The 23,476-nt window shown below is 29.7% G+C and overlaps 2 protein-coding genes and 1 pseudogene across 3 annotated transcripts; 2 read left to right on the top strand and 1 right to left on the bottom strand.

Moving 5' to 3' along the window:
* The first annotated feature begins 4,505 nt into the window (after positions 1-4,505).
* On the top strand, positions 4,506-9,714 carry LOC110821303 (potassium transporter 5-like). The gene is made up of 8 exons (XM_088220039.1): positions 4,506-4,813; positions 5,154-5,379; positions 6,033-6,281; positions 6,586-6,636; positions 7,001-7,261; positions 7,945-8,112; positions 8,185-8,439; positions 8,545-9,714. The coding sequence occupies exons 1-8, from the start codon at positions 4,646-4,648 to the stop codon at positions 9,477-9,479; spliced, it is 2,313 nt and encodes a 770-aa protein (XP_088076165.1). The 5' UTR covers positions 4,506-4,645; the 3' UTR covers positions 9,480-9,714.
* A 670-nt stretch (positions 9,715-10,384) lies between these two features.
* On the bottom strand, positions 10,385-11,192 carry LOC110821302 (nuclear transcription factor Y subunit B-4 pseudogene; annotated as a pseudogene).
* Positions 11,193-20,419: 9,227 nt separating this feature from the next.
* LOC110821408 (ATP synthase small subunit 6-A, mitochondrial-like) lies at positions 20,420-23,000 on the top strand. 2 transcript variants are annotated; one of them, XM_022051245.2, is made up of 4 exons: positions 20,420-20,529; positions 21,386-21,556; positions 21,765-21,807; positions 22,767-23,000. In XM_022051245.2, exons 2-4 carry the CDS (start codon positions 21,436-21,438, stop codon positions 22,768-22,770), a joined length of 168 nt encoding a protein of 55 aa, XP_021906937.1. In that variant the 5' UTR covers positions 20,420-20,529; positions 21,386-21,435; the 3' UTR covers positions 22,771-23,000. The 2 variants fall into 2 exon arrangements, with proteins under 2 accessions (XP_021906937.1, XP_088076453.1); XM_088220327.1 differs by lacking the exon at positions 22,767-23,000 and adding an exon at positions 21,946-22,760.
* The last annotated feature ends 476 nt before the right edge of the window (positions 23,001-23,476 follow it).

Here is a 23,476-nt window from a genome sequence, read left to right as displayed (position 1 = left end):
TCCCTATGAATCTCCATTGATACCAGGAGGCCGATAAAAGAAAATGTTATTGTTTGATTTATTGAATATGGATTTATAATGTGTGCATGTTACCAATTGCATATGAAATCATGATATGTATAATGTTATTATTTCTATAGGTTACTTTTGTAAATCTCACTATGATAAGTGGGTAATAAATGGTTTTATTATTAAGAAATGTATTTATTTAATTAAGTACTTCATTAGTTGTTTTAATTTTTTACCAAACTTCATTTCTGTATCGGTGAGTAGCGCGATATTCTTATTGGGCTAGTGTACCTCATTTTTTATTTAACCATTTCATATCAAGAGAATCAGGATCCAGAACTTGATCCACAAGAGGGTTACGAGTAGGATACCAGTTTTATTTATTTTTTGTTTATTTTCTTTTTTTTGTTTTGTATTTCCTTCAAAAAGTTAATTTCCGTAGCACTATTTGAGTTCTTAAGTTTATGTGTAAGGAATGTAAACTTTAACTATTTATTTCGCTTCCGCACTTAAGTTATAATTTATTTCTTTAGACATTCTGAGGTCGTTACAGCAGAGTTGATAATTTTTCATCAAGGAGATGTGATAATTATGGTAGAGTTAGATAAGTAGTAGTCGGAGAGTGTGGGTAGAAAAGAATGCGTGACCAATAGAATGGGGGGGAAAAACTAGAAGAATAAGCATTTAACTAGATTTCCATATTATATTTGTGATTTGAATTTACTGTGCTGAGTTTATATATACTCATTTTCTATCACTTACAGATGAAGTAGGACCGGAGACTGGATCAGAGCTGCATGCTTCCGAACCTAGCGTATAGAGGAGACGAAGCAGAGAGTATGACTAGTAAAATGGAATAATTACACAGTTGGTAACAAGTAACTCATTTGTAAAATGAGAACTTGTGAATTCGTAAACTACTATAATAATGGATATACAATGGAGAAAATTTAAAAATTGAATAACTTGTTTCAAGTATTTTCTTTATGTGTACGATCGAATTTGGTTATTGAATGATACATGTTATGTTATATATGTTAATAGGGTTGAACTAACGCTACTGATGCAAAAAAAAAAAAAAATTAGGGTTTTACAAAACTCTAATTCTATTATTCGTTTTCGCATTTAATTTTTGAATTTGTTTACATTTAAATTCTAGGCTTTTACATTGATTATGTTATACTTTATACTAAAAATTAAAATTGTTGTTGAAAGTGATATAAAACTTATAATTAAATTAATCACATTAATAATTAATCATTATTGATGTGTAACTTTCTGATTTGAGAAAGTCTCTTATAATCATACTTTTCTTTTTCATAGTGGGAGCTAGAGAATATATATATTATTTTTAAATTGTATTGAACTTCTTTTTCCGTTTAAATTTAATGCTAATTATTTGATATATATATATATAATATTAATTTTAATATTTAATATATGATTATATTTTAATTTTATAATTACGGATTTAGAGATTATATTTTGGGGTTCGATTTAGTGTGAGAATATTTCTTATAAATATTATAATTCGACTTTAAATTATTTTTTTCACATTTGAAATATTTAATTTAAATACGTAAAAAGTTAGACTTAAAAATATATCATTAAATTTATATTAAAAAATCAATTTATAATTCTCCTTGCTCTTGTAATCATATTTTAGTAAAATAATATAATAATCATAATAATTACCAATTAAATAAAAAAAAAAGAAGAAAAGTCAAAGTTGGGCTATTGACCAAACCGCCTCAATACCTCGGATCCACCGTCACAAGCCACACGTGAGAATAAGAAACCGCACGTGATATTTCACTCTTTAATTTTTATGCGATATAATTAATTATTTGTGGAAATTAATAATTTCATATTTATTTTATATTTTATTATATTTTCAGCCGAATTATTGCTCGAGGACGATTATACTATAATCAATATTTAATTGCTCAAGTATTCTTTAATTATTTTTAAAAAAATTATGTTGTATATTAGTAATTATTGATTTTCAATATTAAAAAAATTAATTAAGTTGACAACTTGATATAATTAATTGATTAATGATTTCAAGTAATTATTGATTTATTATGAACCATGTGTTGCCGCAAGACAGGCAACATCTCATATATATATATATATATATATATATACAAACACACACATACATACGTTTGTTAGGGCAAGATGGGTAGTTTGGTAAGTAACCATTTAAAGTTTTCAACTTAGTGACATATATATATATATATATATGATTTTAATGAGGTTGATTATAGATTTTGATAAACTATAGCATGATTGTACTATGTAATTATGATGCCATCAAATCTTAATACCATGTTGACATTTATGACGGGATTAATTAATTAATTAATTAATTAATTAATTAAATTAACAAAATTTTAAAACATTATTAATGTTTAAAAAATCTCTAATAATTTGATAAAAATGTTTATACTTTTTTTCTTTTCTAATTTCTAAAACTATTTTATTGTGTATAATAAATATTATGCAATAAACAAAATATAAAACATAAATATTTTTAATAAATAAAATGATTAGTGAATGTTATACAAACACTATAATTAATTACGATATGTTGAATAATTAATTAACATTATTGCTAAGAATATCCACGTGGAGCTTTCTGATTGGTGATTGACTTTTACCACCACAATTTTTTTTTTCTTCCCCCATCTTGCAGGTCCGTTGCATGCTAGAGAATATATTAATTGCCACTAATAATAGTTTTTCTTCCCTTGTAATTATATTTATAATTTTATAATTTATAATTTATCATGTTCTAAATTATATTTATGTTTATATTATATAAAAAGAATTAAATTTTAAATCAAACTCAATATAATTAATAAAAAATATAAATATTTTAAATATATAAAAGTAAGAAAATGTGTAAATATTCTAAATTAATTAGGTTGTGATGGAGACAATGATATATACACTCACGAAAAGTGATATATATATATATATATATATATATCTTTTAGAAGAGACAAAAATTGTTGACTTTTCAAAAAAAAAAATTAAAAAAAAAAGTTGTTGAATTTTCTAATAATCATGGTATAATTAATGACCCATTTCTTAAAATTTGATTATTAAAATTATAATATATATATATATTAATATTGTGATAAATAAGAGTTACTTGGAAAATAATATTTCCTAGACCTCCTAATATGTATATATATATATATTTCATGAATTTATAGTTTCAAGGTAAATGGTTGATTTTTTTAGTATAAAAATATAAATTATCTTAATATATAAAAATAAAACTAAATATATTATGATTAAATTTACATGAAATGTTATAAAGCGATTAAATATGTATATATATATATAATAAATTAAATATAATAATATTTTATATTTTATAATTTTGTTTTAGTTCATAAATACAATAATAGCCGTTAAAAAAGTCAAAATTGGAGTTGAAAAAACACAGGGATGCGAACTGGTCAAGTAGGTGCATCCCGCCCTTTATGCACAAGCCACACGTGACAATAACAAACTCTCACGCTGCATTTTTTTGTTTTACGCGTATTTAATTTAATATTTATTTTATTAAATAATAAATTTAATTTTTTATTATAAAAATATTATATATTTACGTGATGAAATTATTTTAAAACCCTTAATTTTTTTTATTTTTAAAAATTTTATAAATATTTTTAATTAATAATAAATATAAATCTAAAGATGATACATAGTGTAAAAATCTCAAAAGATTGATATTTTAGATGTATTATAAAATAATTAAACAATTATTTTTTAGTTAGTTGTAAATATATATATATATATAATTCAACACTTGAAATATATATAAATTTTTTGAAGTAGGGGGAACAAAATGAGGTTGTGTGTGTTTATATATATATATATGTTATGTGTGTATATTATAGTTTTAATCAGGCACCTTTTCTTAGTATTGATGGAATCTTAGCATCATATTCCTTATGTATACGTGTATATTATGTACATCGTTATATTATATATAATAATAATAAATTAAATTATTAGTTAATTTATTACGTCTAAATTAAAATTTTATTATTATTATTATTTTTTAAGTAAAACACATAAATTTTATTAATAACTCAATTTTAACTCGTAATTTTTTTTTATAGAAAATTAAACATATTAACCATTCAATAATTTTATTTTATATTTTTATAATTTGATTTAATTTCTTTATTTTTAATATTATTTCTCCTTTTAAATTATTAATAATAAATAAAATTAGGGTGTAATTTATATTATTATTATTATTATTATTATTATTTAAGATCCTTTGTTATGCGAATCGTGCAGCCATCACCATTCGAACTCTAAACAAAAAGTCTTAAATATTATTTTAAAAATTTACCCATGAAAGATACATGAATTATAATTTATTAAAACCAACATTTTATTTGATATATATATATATATTCAAAAAGAGGCCGTCTTCCTTTGTGTATAAGTATGGAGCTAGTATCCATATTCATTTTCCCACTCCATCACTAGAGCTACTTAATTATCTCCTTCTCTCTCTCTCTCCCTCCCTTCCTCTCTCTCTCTCTCTCTATATATGTATATTATCTACATATAATCTTCTTATAATTTGACATAAATTAGAAAAATGCCCACTTCTATTACTCAAGAACCCGAAACGAGTGAAAACCAAGACGAAATAGTCATACCCGAACAACTTCAAAGAAGAAAAGTTTCATATCCAAAGTTGCAAAGACATGATTCGTTAGACCTCGAAGCCGCCAAGATCACCGGTCATCGAATCCATGGCTCCAAGGTAACAATCTCTCTAATTTAATTTCGTTTTTATTCAAATTTTATAACGCAATTTAACTTTTTTTTCTTAATTTATATAAGATTATTTTTTTTTTGTGGGTTTTTCTTAAATTTTAATTCGATTTAAATTAATGGTTCTATATAAAATTATGATAAAACTTTAGATTATAAATAGTAAATTAGGACGGAAAATCACGGGGATTAATCAAAATAAACTAAATTATAGATATAGAAACTGTAATATAAAAAATTAATCTAAGAAAATAAGAAATTAATTTAAATAAATATATTTTTCTTGATTTTCATGTTGATTATTTTGTTTTTTTTTTTTTTGCTTAAAGAATGTGGAGTGGTCGGTGATATTGCACCTGGCCTTCCAAAGCATCGGGATAGTGTACGGAGACATCGGAACGTCGCCGCTTTACGTCTACGCAAGCACGTTTACTGACGGCATCAAACACGATGACGACATCCTCGGAGTCCTCTCATTGATCTTATACACCCTCACGTTGATCCCTCTTATAAAATACGTGCTCATCGTTTTGCGTGCTAACGATAACGGCGACGGCAAGATCCCACCCTCACTCCCCTTTTTCTTTTTTTTTTTTTTTTTTTAATCAGAGACCTCAACTCTTTTTAATTACACTCTTAACTACTTTAATTCAAAAAATTATACTTTTAACCTTATTGGTTTGACCGTATTAGAAATTTTTATTTTTATTTTGATTTTTTATTAATTATTTTAATTATTTCCTTAGAAAAAAATTAAAAAATAAATGTAAAATTTCAGAATTAATTTATTATATCTTAAAATTAAGAGACATATATGTACTTTCTAATTAATTAATTAATAGTTAATCTAATATACTTTTTTGGAAAAAAAAAAAAAAATCCTCATGATTTTTTTTTTCTTATTTCTTTTTAGTTTTTAATTAAATTTTTGTTCTTTTTAAACTTTTTTTTTTACTATTTTTGTTTGTCCTATATGTATTCAATAATTAATATATAATATTATCATTGTGGTACGCAAATTTATATATATTAAATAATTTTATATTTAATTTCGTTTTCGTTGTCAATTTCTTTGAATCCCCCACGTTTGGTGACGAAAAGGGTGCCCAATTCTCATAATCTATTTCATATATAATTATTAGAGTTGTTCATTATATATTGCTTAAAATTAATAATAATATATATATATATGTATAATGGATTTATAGGAGGAACATTTGCATTGTACTCGTTGATATGTCGATATGCCAAGGTGGGTTTAATCCCAAGCCAAGAAGCCGAAGACTCGAATGTATCGAATTACCAATTAGAGTTACCAAGCAAACGACTAGAGACAGCATCGAGACTCAAATCAAAGTTGGAGAATAGCCATTTTGCCAAGCTCTTTCTTTTGTTCGCCACCATGCTTGGCACCTCTATGGTCATCGGTGATGGTGTTCTCACGCCATCCATCTCAGGTGCGTTCATATTAATCATAACATAATTTTTTAATATACATATATAAAATAATTAATAAAAAAAATTACATATTTAACGATAATTATATTAATTAGTTAAAAACAAAATTAAGAACTTAATTAAGTATGTAACAGTCAAATTAAACATGTGTGATTTGTTTTAGTTGTTGGAACAAGACAATATAGTCGTTGTTCCGTGTATATGTTATGTTATATATGCATGATTAATCTCATGCATATATATATATATATATATATATCTATGAAATTGTAGGAACTAAACTTGTCTGTTTTTTAATGGCAGTTTTGTCAGCTGTTGGAGGCATCAAGGAAGCTACATCTAAAATGACAGAAGGTATGCACCTAAACCCAACCCATGTTCGTCACTAAATTTAACTAGAATCAATATATATATATATATATATTGTCAATTATTCAATTATTCAATTCTTTTAATTATTAGACTTAATAATTACTACTAATTAATACTCTTATAACCCATCTAGTTTATTTATTTCATTCATTTGTGACTATTTGATAATTTTTCAAAATTATACATATAATTTAATATTTATACATAAGAAACAAAATAATTACAATTTTAAAAAAAAAAAAAACATTTGATGGTAGTCTTACTTTGAACTTATATTCATGTAGATACAAAAATAGAGAGGATGTATGCAATGATATATATATATATATATTGGTATTCTGTGCAGATGTGATTGTCTTGGTGTCAGTTGGAATTTTGATATGTCTATTCATGGTACAAAGACTTGGAACAGACAAAGTTGGATATAGTTTTGCTCCTATAATTTGTGTTTGGTTCGCCATGATTGGTGGAATTGGTCTCTACAACTTCATCAAATTTGACCCAGGAGTTATAAGAGCGTTAAACCCTAAATACATCATTGACTACTTCCAAAGGAACAAGAAGGATGCTTGGATTTCTCTTGGTGGTGTTGTTCTTGCCATTACAGGTATCTTTAACCCTAGTTATTGTTGGAAACAAATTTTAAAATATATACAACTCTATGTAATACTTTGTTAGAAATAGAACGAAAAAATAAATAAAAAATTAATAGAAATGTTCAATTTTAATTTTTGTAGTTGTTGCAAAAATTTTCAAGTATATAATTATATATAGGCACTAAAGCATGTACAATTAACACAAAATAAAAGTAGAAAAGTAAACGACACAAGATTTTACGTGATTCGGTAGTGTACTTTATATATATGGGTAAGATTAGTAAGAAAAATATTTTATTATAATAAAAAAAAAGTACAACACTCATAAATTAGCAAACTTATATATAAGGAGGCTTTTAGTAATTTTTTTATGTTCTTATAATAAAAAATACTCTCATAATTCTTAAAATTCTAAATACATGTACCATAATTAAATATGATTTATGACCATAACCAAGTTTAGTATATAAAATACTTAGGAAAGCTCTAAATACACATATTTAAATTTAATATATGAATCACTTAAAAATAGATATTTATAACATTAACTTCTTGAAACAAAAATTCTTTTTAATTTTGTAAATTATTATTTTCAATAGTTATTTTAGTACTAATTAGAAATTTCATATATTATGGATTTGTATTTCACCTTTTTTTTTTATTATTGATTTAAAGTTTTGGAAAATGGATGTAGGGACGGAAGCCTTATTTGCAGATGTTGGACACTTTACGGTTCAGTCCATACAAATTAGCATGTGCGCCGTCACCTACCCGGCACTCGTTCTCGCCTACACAGGACAGGCTTCCTTCCTTCGTAAACACAAAGACTCAGTTGCAGACACTTTCTATGAATCTATACCCAGTAAGTATACTTTAAAAGACTCAAGTTATTAGACAAATTCTTGAACTAACGTTGATGTGAGGGTTCTTGCAGATCCTTTATACTGGCCCATGTTCGTGGTGGCGGTGCTAGCTTCGATCATAGCGAGTCAAGCCATGATCTCAGGAACCTTCTCTATAATCCAACAGTCTCTCTCGTTAGGTTGCTTTCCTCGTGTCAAGATCGTCCATACCTCTGAAAAATATGAAGGCCAAGTCTACATCCCCGAAATCAATTACATACTCATGCTTGCCTGTGTTGGTGTCACTGCGGGTTTTAAAAGTACTGATAAAATCGGTCATGCTTACGGTAATCCCTCACCCTACCTCCATTAAACTAAATTTTCAGTTCTGGGTTTTGATTTTAAATTTGTTGTCGCAGTTAAAGTTTGAATCTTTTTATTATAATATGCAGGAATCGCGGTGGTGTTTGTGATGACCTTAACATCATCATTTCTGGTGCTCATAATGCTGATGATATGGAAAACGAATATACTCTTCGTTATCATCTATGTTCTTATTATCGGCTCAGTCGAGTTGGTCTATTTGAGCTCTGTACTTTACAAATTTGACCAAGGAGGCTATCTCCCATTAGCATTCGCCGTTGTTCTAATGACCATTATGTACGTCTGGAACGATGTTTATAGACGAAAATACTATTACGAGCTCGATCACAAGATCTCTCCGGAGCACGTTAAAGAGATCATATCTAGCGACAACGCTAACGTGTGTCGAATCCCAGGGCTTGCCATGTTTTATTCAGAGCTTGTTCAAGGCATACCGCCCATCTTCAAGCACTATGTTGCTAATGTCCCGGCTCTACACTCAGTTCTTATCTTCGTCTCCATCAAGTCCCTCCCCATTGGAAAAATTCCTGTGGAAGAAAGGTTCTTGTTTCGTCGAGTGGCGCCTAAGGAGCTCAATATGTTCCGTTGTGTAGCAAGGTATGGATATACCGACGTGCATAATGATCAAGAACCATTTGAGAAGATGTTGATCGAGAAGTTGAAGGAGTTTATAGAAAGAGAGTTCTGGTTAGCCCGAGTTTCAGCTGCCAAGAGAAGTAGTGGAGACATGGTAGGTGATGATCATGATCACGATGATGATCAGAATGGTGATAATCAGATGGTGGAGAAGGAGATAGAGTTGATTGATGCAGGAGTGAGGGCTGGGGTGGTGCATTTGATGGGGGAGAATGAGGTTGTGGCAGCGAGAGGAAGTGGGATTATGAAGAAGATAATGATTGATTATGCCTTCAATTTCTTGAAGAAGAACTTGAGAATGAGTGATAAGGTATTTGATATTCCTCATAAGCAGCTGCTCAAAGTTGGAATGACTCTTGAACTTTAAAACATAAATTATCAACATTATATATATATATATATATATATTTGAGATATACATATATTAAATAATAATTAAGTAGTGTGTATTGTATAAGTTAGACTACTTAATTATTATTATGTTGTTGTATTACCCATCCTAATAAAAAATATGAAATGATATATACATATACATATACATATATATATATATATATATATGTGTGTGTGTGTATAGTTGTCTGCATGTTGAGAGACAGAAGCAATTCATATTATTAAGAAAGAACACATGATCGCTTCATTTAGGTTTCCAATTTACATTCCTATTACAAGGAAAACGGCACCGTTTCTGAGAGCTGGGCTTAAAACGGCTCCAGGCTGGGCCGAGGGGAAAAGGAAAATGGGCTGGGCTTTGCGTTCGGCCCACTGAAAGAGAAGAAAGGAATACCAAAAATGTTGCATGCATGGCTTTTTCTTTTTCTTTTTTTTTATTAAATAAAAAATAAAAATAGCATATTAATATTAATTACAAATATATACACTGTATATATTTGTAATTAATATTATAAGATATTATATATTATTTATAGTATATATATACCTAGTAGCTATTACATACAGTAGGTTTCCTAATTCAAGTAGTCAAGTCAAGGTCGCTACTTTCCATCTACCTGTGTCTGTTAAAATGGCTACAAATTGATAAGACGATGGCCGAACGTAATATACAAATTGTATAATATAAAGTTTTAACATTAAGGTTTAAGTTTAATTAATCTGAAAAATAAAAATTAATTTAAATTTATTATTATTATTATTTTTAAAATACATTATTCTACGTTACTTAACTATCACTTGATCATTCTTAGATAATAATTATTTTATTTTTAGTAAGATATGAAATATTATTTTTAATCGAAAGTAAAATTCGGGTGATAATTATTATATTTATAATGATATATATAATTAGAATGTGAGAGCAGTACATCTTCAACCCCAACATCCATTCACGCTCACATATATATACATATATATATATATATATATACATATTAGAAAAAGTAATACTCGTCAAAGCTAGTTGGAAATTAATTGAATATTTTTACTACCACAATAATTTCTGAATGCAGATCTCACGTATCTTCTAATCTTCGCCATCAATACCAAACAGGTTAATCATTTTCCTTCTATCGTTTACAGAGTCGGAAGCACCAACCGTCTGGTTATGGCTGCTACTTGATCTCTCTCCTTCCGTCTCTCTGTATCTCTGTAAATACCTCCTCAGCTGCTCAGCATAGTTGTCAAACCCTAAGCTCGCCAGCGCCCAACACACGTCGTCTCCGTTCACCGTCTTCCGTTTCTCTCTGTTGCACCTGACGGAGGCCTCGCCGGTGACGAAGCTTATAAACTCCGACACACATTCTTGCATGGTTTCTTTCGCTTCTTTGGAGATTTTCGCCTTGGGGGGAAGAATCTGTTTCATGATCCTCCCTACGTTTGCTATGGGGAGTAACCGATCTTGCTCCTTGATCACTTCATGATCTTGATAATGGTGATCTTGATGATGATGATGATGATCTCCTTCTCTGTCAAGAATGTACTTATATGCACTATCTCTATCACCCATTTAGAGAAAAAATTCTTGAGAAAATTATCCTCTTAGGTAGACCTAAAGAAGCAGTTCTGCTATATACCATTCCATTTATATACATATATATATATATATATTTAGATATAGACATGCACTATGTAAAATATAAACATATATATGGATATATATATATATTGTACTGTTTACTTTTCCTTTTTCCTATGTAAACATAATGGATTCATATGGAGCTTTGGAGAGATTAATTAATTAATTAATCAACATTTATAGACATTAATGGTCCCCTAAGCTCTTATTAGATCTATCTAATGCTCCCAATAAGTTTGAATTTAGTTAATTAATTAACTCTTAATAAATTATATAAAGTTTAATTAATGGACTATATACATACACGTGTACATACAATCCAACCCTAATGTTTGAGTGTTGCCTACTTCTCCCATCATATTATGTCACACAAGAGCTTGTCTTCTTTCCTATCATTATTTTCACGAGTTAAAGATTGTCTGGGTTCTGAACTTAATGACAGCTAACATAAAACGACATTAAAATATATATAAAACGACACGAAGGGACCAATTAACCTAACATTAGGATTTATAGGCTTCATGGGTTTCAAGACAAGTGTCAAATTATAATTAATTAATTAATTTAATTACCTTATTAGTAGATAATGATCTTTTGATTATTTAATTTCTTTTTATTAAAATTTTAATATATTTATTGATACTTATACATTAATAATAATATAATTAATTCTCTAAAAAAAATTAACTCAATCAATTTTTACTTATAATTAAAAAATATTAAATATCCTATGGTTAATTAATATTAATTAATTAATTTGATAATTTATTTTTGACCTTATAGTAGTTTGAATAGCTAACTTATTATCTTATAATAAGAGAAAATGTTAATTATTAACTATATTCCATGCTTTGCTTATGTAAGATCAGGCCATAATTAGATGCCTATATATAATAATATATATATACATATATTTTTTTATAAAGTTCGAATATCAAAGATTCTAAAAACATGAGATGATGCAAGCAATTGTTCGATTCATACTGATTGGTTTAATTCTATATACGTACGTAAGAATCAGTATAGCCCTAATTCTTCTTCTTTTTTTTTTTTTAATTTACTAAGATAGTAATATTATTTAATTTAATACATATCCTGTAGTTGATTCGTTGTAAATGTTATATAATTAATTAAGAATTTTATAATTACTGATTCAAACATATTAGATTTATATAAGCATATATATATATTTATTTAATTTATAGTAATTATTTTATGTTGACTTACTATTAGTGTTTCTTTTTTTTTTCACTCAATAATATTATATATGAACTATATATATATATATATAGACAAAATATGAAGATTAGACATTCTCTTTAATTTCCATAACTAAACCTATGATTTAAGCTACAAATTATTAATTGAAAATTTCTCCATGTTATCTTAAATAATAATATTAACCGATAAAAAAATTAATTATCTAAAATATTTAAATCAATGATGAAAAACGATTTAATCTATTTTTAAAAATATTAATATATCTCTTATGAGTAAATAAGTTAAGTTTCTATGTAAAGACTCAGAATTTAAATGGAAACAATGTCACAAATTAAATACGAAAGCGTATAAAAAACGTTAGATTTTATATTTTTTACACATAAATTAGCATGTCCAATAGGGGTATAAAAATATCTCTTTCATTGCAGTTTATAAAAAAAACGTAATAACACATGAAAATAGTAAATAAATGTTGTAGGGAAGTTAGCCTCCACTATCTCTTAATAGGATCCGGAAAAACACCTACTCACAACTCTTTTACTGATCAAGATCTGAATCCTAATCTTTTTGGTCTGAAATGGTTAATAGGAGAAGGAGTGAGTTACACTAGCCAAATAAGAATATCATACTACCCACCGATACAGGAACTAAAAGTTGGTAAAAATTATAAAAACAACCAATAGAGCTCTTAATTTAAGTAAATTTATTTATCATAAGAAAAATTATTTATTACATACTTACCGTTATGAGATTTTTAAAATCGACCTATAGAGACAATAACTCAAATAATATTATGATCTTATATTCAAGTGAGAAAGAAAAATAACTTTTCCTTTTTATTTGCTCACTAGTTTTTCTGGGGGTCCATAGGGATGTCCCACTACGCATGAAGCTAATATCTAAATTTATCAACTAACCGGCCGTTCCCATACCCCATCCGGTATAAGCGTTAAAAATATCATCTTTCGATACCCCATCCGGTGTGATGGTGAATCGGGCCGTCCCCATACCCCATTTAGTATGAGCACCAAAAGTACCATCCCTCGATACCCCGTCTAGTATAAGAGTGACTCGGACCGTCCCCATACCCCATCCGGTATAAGCGCTAAAAGTACCATTTTTTCATACCCCGTCCGGTATGAGATAATGTTCACAATAGAATTTTTTATGTACCCGGTCCATCCACCATCTCTCAGGATATCCAATAAGGCAACCATTTATTAATTCACATAATCAAACAATTTTCTATTTGCATATTAATTTTAAATTTCACAAATCAACCATAAATCACGCGAGACAAACGATATATGTATCAATGAAGCACAACTGAATCATTTAATCATTTCAATATATTATCATGTATTTAAAGCTATAAAATTTAAACAAGACAAATAAATAACTAACAAGTTGCGACTCCATTAGTGACCTGTAATTATTTTTGAAATTTTTTTAAATTTCACAAAATATCATATTATTGATTATTAAGCTTCAATTCAATAACAAAGAATAAAGTGAGAGATTCTTACCCGAATCGGTGTTCGAAATATTGAACTTTCTACTGCATCTAATAGCGGTCCCCGGGTTTCTTAAATTTTTCTGGGGAGATTAAAACACGCTTTACGTACCTAAAAATACTCTAAAAACCTAAAATCGGTATTAAAAATCTTTTTTAGCAAATTTTGGGGTTCCAGTACGGCAGCACCATCGTACTTCGGCAACAGTACTACCGCTCATGGTGGCGGTTTGCCTCAGCTTGGCCGTTTTTGGCCGATTTTATATATATTCCTGCGAAAAAAATACATTAGTGGGTCTCGGTTGGCCTAAAAAATTAGAAAACGGAAACCTACCGGTGGTGGATTTTTTGGGTGAGCTGGCTTTGCCGATTCACTTTTGCGGCTGAAATTTTTTTCTTCGGTCAACTTGTAGAAAACAGAATGATGAACTCAATGGTGAAAAAATCGTACGAAACGAAAAACAGGAGCTCATCGGAGAAGGTTGAGGGTTTTGTCCGCGGCGTCGCCGCCAGGCTTTACTCGTAGTTTCCAGTTCATCCGTCATTCTTTTTGCTCCAATATGGCCACAGGAGTGCTCAGAATTGAATTTCGAGCGGGTAGGAGAATTTCTACCTTTTTTTGGCGATCGAATGTTGCTCCGATGTAGCGACAGTTGGTGGTCGGCTCCCTTCTCCGGCGACTGGTTCCTCTTCTCCAGTGGGCAGCTAATGGCTAGAGTTCGAGTTTAATGTGATGCAAAATATTTATACTCATTTCGCGTTAATCTGGCTGCTCATCGCATTTGATCTCGACCGTTCGATCGCGCCTAAGGAGAAAATGAATATGGTTGTTCATCTTGTTTGATCTCGATTGTCTGATCCCGTTTAAGGAAGAAATTAATCTGAACTTTTCATCGCGATTTGATCTTGATCGTCCGATCACATTTAAAGGAAGAACAAATCTGGGTCTACCACACGCGCGGGATCGATATTGGGTCGTTCGATCACGAGGCACGCAGATTGCCCACGTGACATCCCGTGTGGCACTGACGTCAACATGCCTTACCGCGGTGTGTTTCGGTACGTCGGGGTTGCTGACTGAGTGGTCCTACGTGGTAAAATTTTCCTTATTTGCACTCTGACCTCCCAGTTTTTGATTTTTCTTTCAAAAATACTCTCCGAACCTAAATTTTCACTTCTTTTTCTCAATTTTTTTTTTCAATTTCATCCCTAACTTATTTTTTTTACAAATTTAACAAAAATTAAGATAAATCAATTTAAAAATAAATTTTGTATATATTTAAAATATTAAAATTAATTTCAGGCCAAATTCTGGGTCTTTAAAAGAAATTTGGTTCCTCAAATTTGTCTCCATCTCACTTAATCAAATACTTGGGGATACTAGACTTAAAGTCTGATTTTAGCTCCCATGCGGTCTTTCTTTGTGTGTGATTCTGCTATAGAACCTTAACAAATGATATTTTCCTATTGCAGAGTACTTTGTTCTTTCAGTCTATAATACCCACTGGTACTTCCTTATAGGACGGATCCTCGTATAGTGAAAGGGACTCGTGGGCCAAGATGTGAAAGAGGTCCAAGTTGTACTTATATAACATGGACACATAAAACACATTATAGACTCTGAATAGTTCTATAGGTAATGTCAATCTGCAGGCGGCGATACCAATTCTATTTAAGATCTCAAATGGTCTAATAAACTAAGAATTTAGTTTCCTCCTCTTGCCAAACCTACTGATTCTCTTGAAAGGGGTGACCTTGAGAAATACTCGATCACCTTTCTCAAATTCCAAATTCCTCATCTGGATGTCCGCATAACTCTCATGCATGCTTTGAGCCATCTGGATGTTCTTCTTGATTTTAATTATTTTGGTTGTAATCTCCTCCACAAGATCTGGGTCATACGATTTCCTATCATCCACCTCTTCCTAACATATTGGCAATCTGCATGGGCGGCTATATAATGCCTCGTATGGAGCCATGTCGATACTTGCTTAGAGTTGTTGTAGGCAAACTCTAGTAAGGGTAAATGATCATCTCAATGGCTCCTGAAGTTAAGAACACAAGCTCGAAGCATATTCTCCAGTGCGCGGATCGTCTTTTCTGATTGTCCATCAGTCTGAGAGTGGAATGCAGTACTAAGAGACAATTTATTTCTCATGATTTGCCAAAAACTAGACCATAACTGCGAAGTGAACATGGGATCTTTGTCGAATACTATTGTCACTAGCACTCCATGTAATCTGACTATCTCCCGGATATATATTCTTGCTAGCTTATTCAAGGAGTTGGTCATCTTGATGGCCAAGAAGTAAGAAGACTTGGTGAGTCGGTCAACAATTACCCAAATGACATCATGTCCCGAGCGTGCCTTAAGTAGTCCTGTCATGAAATCCATTATGATGCGTTCCCACTTTCATTTCAGAATCGGTAATGGCTGAAGTAGGCCACCTGGGCATTGATGTTCTACCTTGACCTGCTGATACAGTAGACACTTGGAAATAAAGTCGGCTACCTCTCTTTTATTCCATTATAGTAAAATCAGAGTTGCATACTTTGATACATTTTAGTGGTTCCAGGATGTATGACAAATTTTGAGCTATGAGCTTTTGTCATGATGTCCATTTTTAGCTCACTGTTACATGGAACACATACCCTGTCTTGAAATCTGAGCAACCCATTGGCAAAGACTCGAAATTCTGAATTTACTCCCTATTCTGCATCTTTCCTGAGAGCTGTTAGGGTGAAATCGACGAATTAGACTTTTTTTATTCTCTGAATCAATTATGGTTGAACAGTTAGGTGGGCCAAACATGTAACTCTCTTCAGGTTTTGAAGTCGTATATGTTGTGTGGCCTCTATTACCCTGCATTCTGAAACCATTAGGTGAGCTAACATACTTGTATTTTTTCTATTAAGTGCGTCGGCTACCATATTATCCTTACCCGAGTGATACAAAATGTTTCAATCGTAGTTCTTGAGGATTTTTATCCATCGTCTCTTATGCATGTTAAAATCCTTTTGAGTAAATATGTGTTTCAAGCTCTTATGGTCGGTATAAATCTGAAAAGTCTCCTCATACAAGTAATGGCGCCAAGTCTTTAATGCATGAATAATCGCGGTAAATTTTAAGTCATTGGTGGAGTAGTTTTTCTCATGACTCTTCAACTGTTTGGACATAGGCTATGACTTTCCCATGTTATATCAAAACACAACTCAACTCTAGATAGGAGGTATCACTATAAACTGTGTATTCACTTATCCCACTCGGTAAAACCAACACAGGTGCAGTAGTCAACTGCTCCTTTAGTTCTGAAAAACTCATTTAAAAGTCATCGTTCCACTCAAACTTGACGTTCTTCTTTGTGAGTCGGGTCAAATGAGCAGCTATGGTAGTGTCAGATGATACGATAGAGGGGTAGGGTTGTATCGAGATGACACTGAATCCTCTCATTGTAGAGGTTGCTCATACTGTAGCAGTGGTGAGGGTCATACAGTTCCCTCATCTCTTTCCTAGCTTGCTGGGCAAAGATGAGCCTCTCTAACATCTCGAATAGGTGATCAGCATCCTCTTGAAGTAACCCATCTCGGGCTGCCCTGTTCAATAAGGGTCCTCCTCTCTTCATGTCCTTATATTTATTTTTCACAAGAAATGGTTGAGCGATAGTTCATATTTTATATTTTTAAGTTTTTGTGTAAGGAATGGTTATGAGGAATGCGACTCTAATACTAACTGTAAATGCTCAAAACTTAAATGAAAATAAGGTCACAAATTAAATGTAAAAGCGTATAATAACGTTAGGGTTTACATTTCTTACACATAAATTACCATACCCAATAGGGCTATAGAAATGTCCATTTCACAGCAGTTCATAAAAAAAATATAATAATATATAAAAATAGTAAATAAATATTATATGAATGTTAACCTTCACTAGCTCTTGATAGGATCTGAGGGGACACCTACTCACAGCCCTCTTGCTAATCAGGATCTGGATCTTGATCTTTTTAATATGAAATGGTTAATAGGAGAGGAGGTGAGCTATACTAACCCAATAAGAATATCACATTACTCACCGATAGGGGAACTGAATGTTGATAAAAATTATAAAAACAACCAATTGAGCTTTTAATTTAAGTAAATTTATTTATCATAAGAAAAACTATTTATTGCATACTTACCATTACGAGATTTCCAAAATTGACCTATAGAGACAATAACTTAAATAACATTATGATCTCATATTCAAGTGAGCAAAAACAACAAATTTCTCTTTTTATTTGCTTATTAGTATCCCTGTATGTCCATAGGGATGTCCCACTACGCATGAACCTAATATATAAACTTGTTAACTAACCAGCTGTTCTCACACCTCGTCCGGTATGAGCACCAAAAATACCATATTTCGATATTCCGTCTGGTATGAGGGTGAATCAGGTTGTCCCATACCCTGTCCGGTATGAGCACCAAAAGTATCATCCCTTAATATCCCGTCTGGTATGAGGGTAAATCAGACCATCCCCATACTCTGTCCGGTATGTTACAAAATATATTCATATAATAAGTTTACTTAATCATTTTTTTAAGAATTAATTAAGTTTTTAATCCTTGGTCATTTCACAAATCATTATCAAAATATTTGAAAATCATTACATACATAATGAATCATGATGTGGGTTTGTGACCGGAATAACTAGTATATATGTTAGGCATTCATTGATGTAAGCACTTGATAACTTTGATCACAAACAACTCATATACCTATATATATATTATAGTAAAATATTATTATTATTATTATTGTTAGTATTATTATTATTATCATCGTCATTAAGATAAATTGCCACGTTTATGTACCATATTTCTCACTTTTGTTAATTTTATATATCGTGTATATACATATATATTTTTAATTTTAAGTATCATGTTTTAGTGGGCATCTTAGTTGATATGATATGTTTTTGTGAATCTCTTTTTACATAGATTTTGTACGGGCCGCTTGTTAGACTATTAAATGATATAACACGCATGATAGATATATATATATATATATATATATATATATATATATAAGCTACTTTATTTGGAATATTTTTAATCAAGGCAGTGTTTATGCCACTTCAATTTTATTTATTGGTACTTAAAAAAGTAAACTAAATAATAAAAGTACCTTTGATTAACCTATTTACACATATATTAATTTAGTGATAATATTAAATGGTATATATACATACACTAATGACAATACTGAAATTTAATTATAATCTTTTGATTTTAGATCTTCCATTATATTTCTTTGATTTTTTTTTTTTGTTGTTACTTATTTTTCTTCTATGTAAATATATATATATTATGTTAATATTTTTATTTTTTTCAAAAAATTTACCTTTATGGTATTGTATCACTAATTATATTTATAAAAATAATTTATTAATATAAATATAATTTTTTTGTCAGATAGTCTTAAATTATTAATCCATTAAGATTGTTAGAAATAAAAATTAATAGATCATATAATAAGAATAACTTTTGTGTTGAATATTATATTAATAACATGAAAAAAAAAAATTACATAATTTTTAATATTATTCGCAAGTTTTGATATAAATGGAATTCTTTGGTAAAAATTAAATATTTTTTTTATTCTAATATACTATGGTGGCAAAGTAATAATTTAATAAATAAAATAAATTATAATGTTATCTCGATATATTATTATTATATTCATGCGATATTATATATTTTTCTAATTGTTACCCATTTTTATTTATTTCAAAACTAGCAAAATAATCATTTATATAGACATCAATATTAAAAATATTTCTACCAAATAATAATATTGATAATATTACAATAAATTTTTGATTATTCGTAATTCAAATTGATTGAATGCTAAATCATATATTTATTTAGCTTGATTCGATAATTTTTAATAAAATTTCATTTATAGGTAAAGTGAAATTTTATATTTTTTCGAATTAAAGTAAATTTTATTAGTTTTAAATATTTAATGTCGCATTTAATTTTAGATGCATAATATAATAAAATTAGAAACAATGTTTATGTGACATTATTATATAAATGGATAAGCTTGTAAGCTAAAAATAATTTACTCATTTAAAAAGCTCTAAAAGCAATTTAAAGACTTTACCTTATCTTAAATTCCAATATCCCAAATTGTACCTACTTATGCTTTGAGTTTAGCTTATCAAATGAACTTATATTTATATTTTAGTTTATAATTTTTGCAAATTTCAAATATGAATTTATGAAAATATTTAATTACCATTTAATTTAAAATTTTAAAGGAAAATGAACATGAAAATTAGGTCCGTATGACCAAGTTAAATATTAAAAAATTTTAAAAATTAATTTAATTGTACTTAATATTTTAATAATTTTAATTTTTAATTAATTTAATGGGTTAGGCGTCAATGAGGCTTTGCCCAATTTGGGCCTGGCCCAAATCGAACCGTTAAAATAGCCCGGCCCATATTAAAATTTAACATTTTCTTGAAAATTTAAAAAAAAAAATTAAAGCATAAAAAGTACTAAAAAATATATTTTATTTTATCTCAAGGATCTCTTCGGTCTTCATCGTCGCTCATCTTACATATTCGTCATAGCAAGAGCTGAAAATCTTCCTCAAGCAGGTAACGACTCGATCGGACCTTTTGTTTTTGTTTTTTTGTTTTTTTAATCTCCGGTAAATACATTTTCGTTTTGAACAAATTGAGGATTGATTTAGGGATTGTTGTTGGAATTTGGATGATGTATTGAATTTGATTGGTCGGATATGAACTTGGAAGTTTTGGTTGTTTGATTTTTAAGATAGGAGACAAATTGGACTCCCTTGCATTTGTTTCATCTTCGTGTTCTGAATGAGAGTCCTTAATCTGCTAGATTTTTCACCATTTTGATTTAACTTCAGTCGGCTAATCCAAAAATTTTTAATCTAGGATGTGTGTTACTCCGGATGTGCAATGTTCTGGCTGTTAAATCCTCTATGATATTATTATAAGTTGTGTGTTAGTAATGGAGTAGACTTATGAGTAAATTGTTCATGCTGCTTGAAATCCCTTTCAGTTTAGATTGCTGATAGCAACAGTGACTCAAGTTACGATGCACATTGATTCAGCTGTATAAGATGATTTTACAAGCAGCACGAAGATAATGTTTTCTCCGCATTGCATATAGAGTAGTATTTTCTTCTATTGAAAAAGCAAGCAGTAACCCCGCTTAAATCAAATGAGCCATAGTAAAAATTTTGCTGGTCTCATTTTACCTGGGTGATTCACTTGAACCCCAATCTACAACATTTAGAATAGGCAGCTACCTCCTCACTTTCCTCGCTTTTATTTTAGGCTTAGTAGCCATTGGTTTTGGTGATCATTGAATTCTTGTTTCATATTTGTTGTTTTGTTGGATGAGTGTTTTGATTTTATTATTGGAAGCTGAGTTCTTATGATGGATGTTGTGCACATGGGCGTCCTTTCATGCCAATTGCAGAAGAATAAGAAGCAGCATATAGAATTTGAAGAAGCAAAAGAGGAAGAGAGATGAAAAAGTTTGATCCATGGCCCATTTTCTTTAGAAGAGAATGGAGTCGTAACTGGCCATTCCTGGTCGGCTTTGCCATCACTGGAACCCTAATTACAAAGTTTACTAGCAGCCTCACTGGTACCTGATGATTCATTGCTCTTTGCATCTTTTCTAATTTCTTGTCATCTATATATATATATATATATATACATAATATCTGTATGCATCTTCATATATGGATTTAATTTGGTCTGTCATGTGATTACTTCTGTGTATTTCCTTTGTGATTTTAAAAGCCTAATTGCTTAACTTAAATTGTATATTCAATGATGTTAATGATATGCAGAGGAAGATGCCAAGAACTCACCCTTCGTGCAAAGGCACAACAGGTACCTCCTTGCTTCCCAATTAATTGATTTCAAATCTTTGTTATTTTCCCTGATTTCCATGAACCAATGCAAAGCATATGATCTTATTCTTGCTAGCAATATGCTTTTATTTTTCCATAATTTGTTGTCATTTCACAGATTGTGTTTCATTTTCCTTGACAAATGAGAAACTGGAAGTCTTTTATAATTGACATGCAAGTAGGCCTCAGAACATCTTATTTCAAAAGAAAATGGCTATGGTATTCTTTCCTGTGAGATGTATATTCCCAACTCAACTTTAGCAGCACCTACGGATGCAGAGTGTAGCCAAAAAAAAAAAAAAAAACACTAAGGTTTCTGTCATTAGCGGGCTTTTCAGGCTGCAAAAAGAGAACATGCTGCGTTTTAGATATGTGATTATTGTATGATGCAGTCCGTTGCTATGTGATTATTTTATGAAATAAGGATATTCGAGAATGCTGGATTTTAGATATCATATGGGACTTCAAGTGGGTGTAGTGAGATTAAGGCTATCCTTGATTGAAAAATCTGTAGAATAGTACATCTACAGTCAAAATAAGTGGATTTCTAATTTATAGCTTCCCGAGTAACAATTGCTAATCCATCTGCTAGAAATTTAAATTAGGATTAGAAATTAAGGTTTTGCACTAAAGGGTTAAGGTAAACAAACAAGATAGAAAGGGAACCAAACGTGTCCAATACTGAAGGATTTAATCAAACTTAGCCACCAGCAAATGAAATCATTGTAGGAATTGAACCAAACTTGACCAACAGTTGAATCTCATTACTTTTTTCTACGTTACAATGAAATTCTACAAAGTGACGGCAAAATTTATGGATGTTCTAACTATCTTATAATCAAGTCTTACAAATTGACTGTGTGATCATATCGATCGATGCTCTAACTGTCTCAACTCTATTTCCAAGAGATCACCCTTTCTCCTCCAATGTGTTTGTAGGTGATTTCTGCCAAGTCATGGGGGGTGTATGGCTTGCTTTTTAATAATACAAGATAAGTTGTGTATATACAATTAATTCCTACTTATATACATTCTTATTCTCGAATAATGTTCGACATCTCTGTTGATTGGCTGTTTTCTTGCCTGGTTGAACCCTTATTGGGAATTACAAAGGAATATTAATTTTGGCAAGAGCTTATGCTATGAATATACAGTATGTTTATTGTGGTTAAAGCATAACTTTTATGAATTAGACTCCTAAAAAGCTTACTGACCAAAGAACTGAATTTGGGATGGGGAATGTTATAAAATCTCTGAGTTTTCTCATCTGATACTTTTAATTGAGACAAATTATATATATGTGTGTGTGTGTGTGTGTGTATATATTATATTAAAATTATTAATTAATTAGTGAAGGAATATGATATAGACTGAAAATGAATAGAAGTCAACTAAAACAAGTCGAAACATGCTTTTTCTTCTTCTATGCACATTCATGCATGCATGTAATACATACATATATATATATATATAGGTTCACACGATTAGCTGTTCAAAAGACATGGTCAAAGGCATATCAGATCATCGCTTCTTCTTGTCAATTGTTTTTTGAACAAAGTGTTTGATCAAAACTCAAAAGCCCAAAGGGCTCATCTTTCTAATCTTTTTGAGTATATATATATATATATATTATATATACATATATATAT

This window comes from Carica papaya, chromosome 5 (genome assembly GCF_054855325.1).
Source record: "Carica papaya isolate Zhongbai chromosome 5, ASM5485532v1, whole genome shotgun sequence".
NCBI lineage: Eukaryota > Viridiplantae > Streptophyta > Magnoliopsida > Brassicales > Caricaceae > Carica > Carica papaya.
The sequence above is the reverse complement of the archived record's forward strand: the minus strand, read 5'-3'. Positions and strand labels throughout refer to the sequence as shown.

What these genes read in the sequence shown, in the direction of transcription:
- LOC110821408 (XM_088220327.1), top strand. Translation starts at nt 21,436, where the DNA reads ATGAAAAAGTTTGATCCATGGCCCATTTTCTTTAGAAGAGAATGGAGT. An exon ending in GTTTACTAGCAGCCTCACTG is followed by an intron (nt 21,557 to 21,764) that starts GTACCTGATGAT and finishes AATGATATGCAG; the next exon opens with AGGAAGATGCCAAGAACTCA. An exon ending in TTCGTGCAAAGGCACAACAG is followed by an intron (nt 21,808 to 21,945) that starts GTACCTCCTTGC and finishes GTCATTTCACAG; the next exon opens with ATTGTGTTTCATTTTCCTTG.
- LOC110821303 (XM_088220039.1), top strand. Translation starts at nt 4,646, where the DNA reads ATGCCCACTTCTATTACTCAAGAACCCGAAACGAGTGAAAACCAAGAC. An exon ending in TACATCTAAAATGACAGAAG is followed by an intron (nt 6,637 to 7,000) that starts GTATGCACCTAA and finishes TATTCTGTGCAG; the next exon opens with ATGTGATTGTCTTGGTGTCA. An exon ending in TGTTGTTCTTGCCATTACAG is followed by an intron (nt 7,262 to 7,944) that starts GTATCTTTAACC and finishes AAATGGATGTAG; the next exon opens with GGACGGAAGCCTTATTTGCA.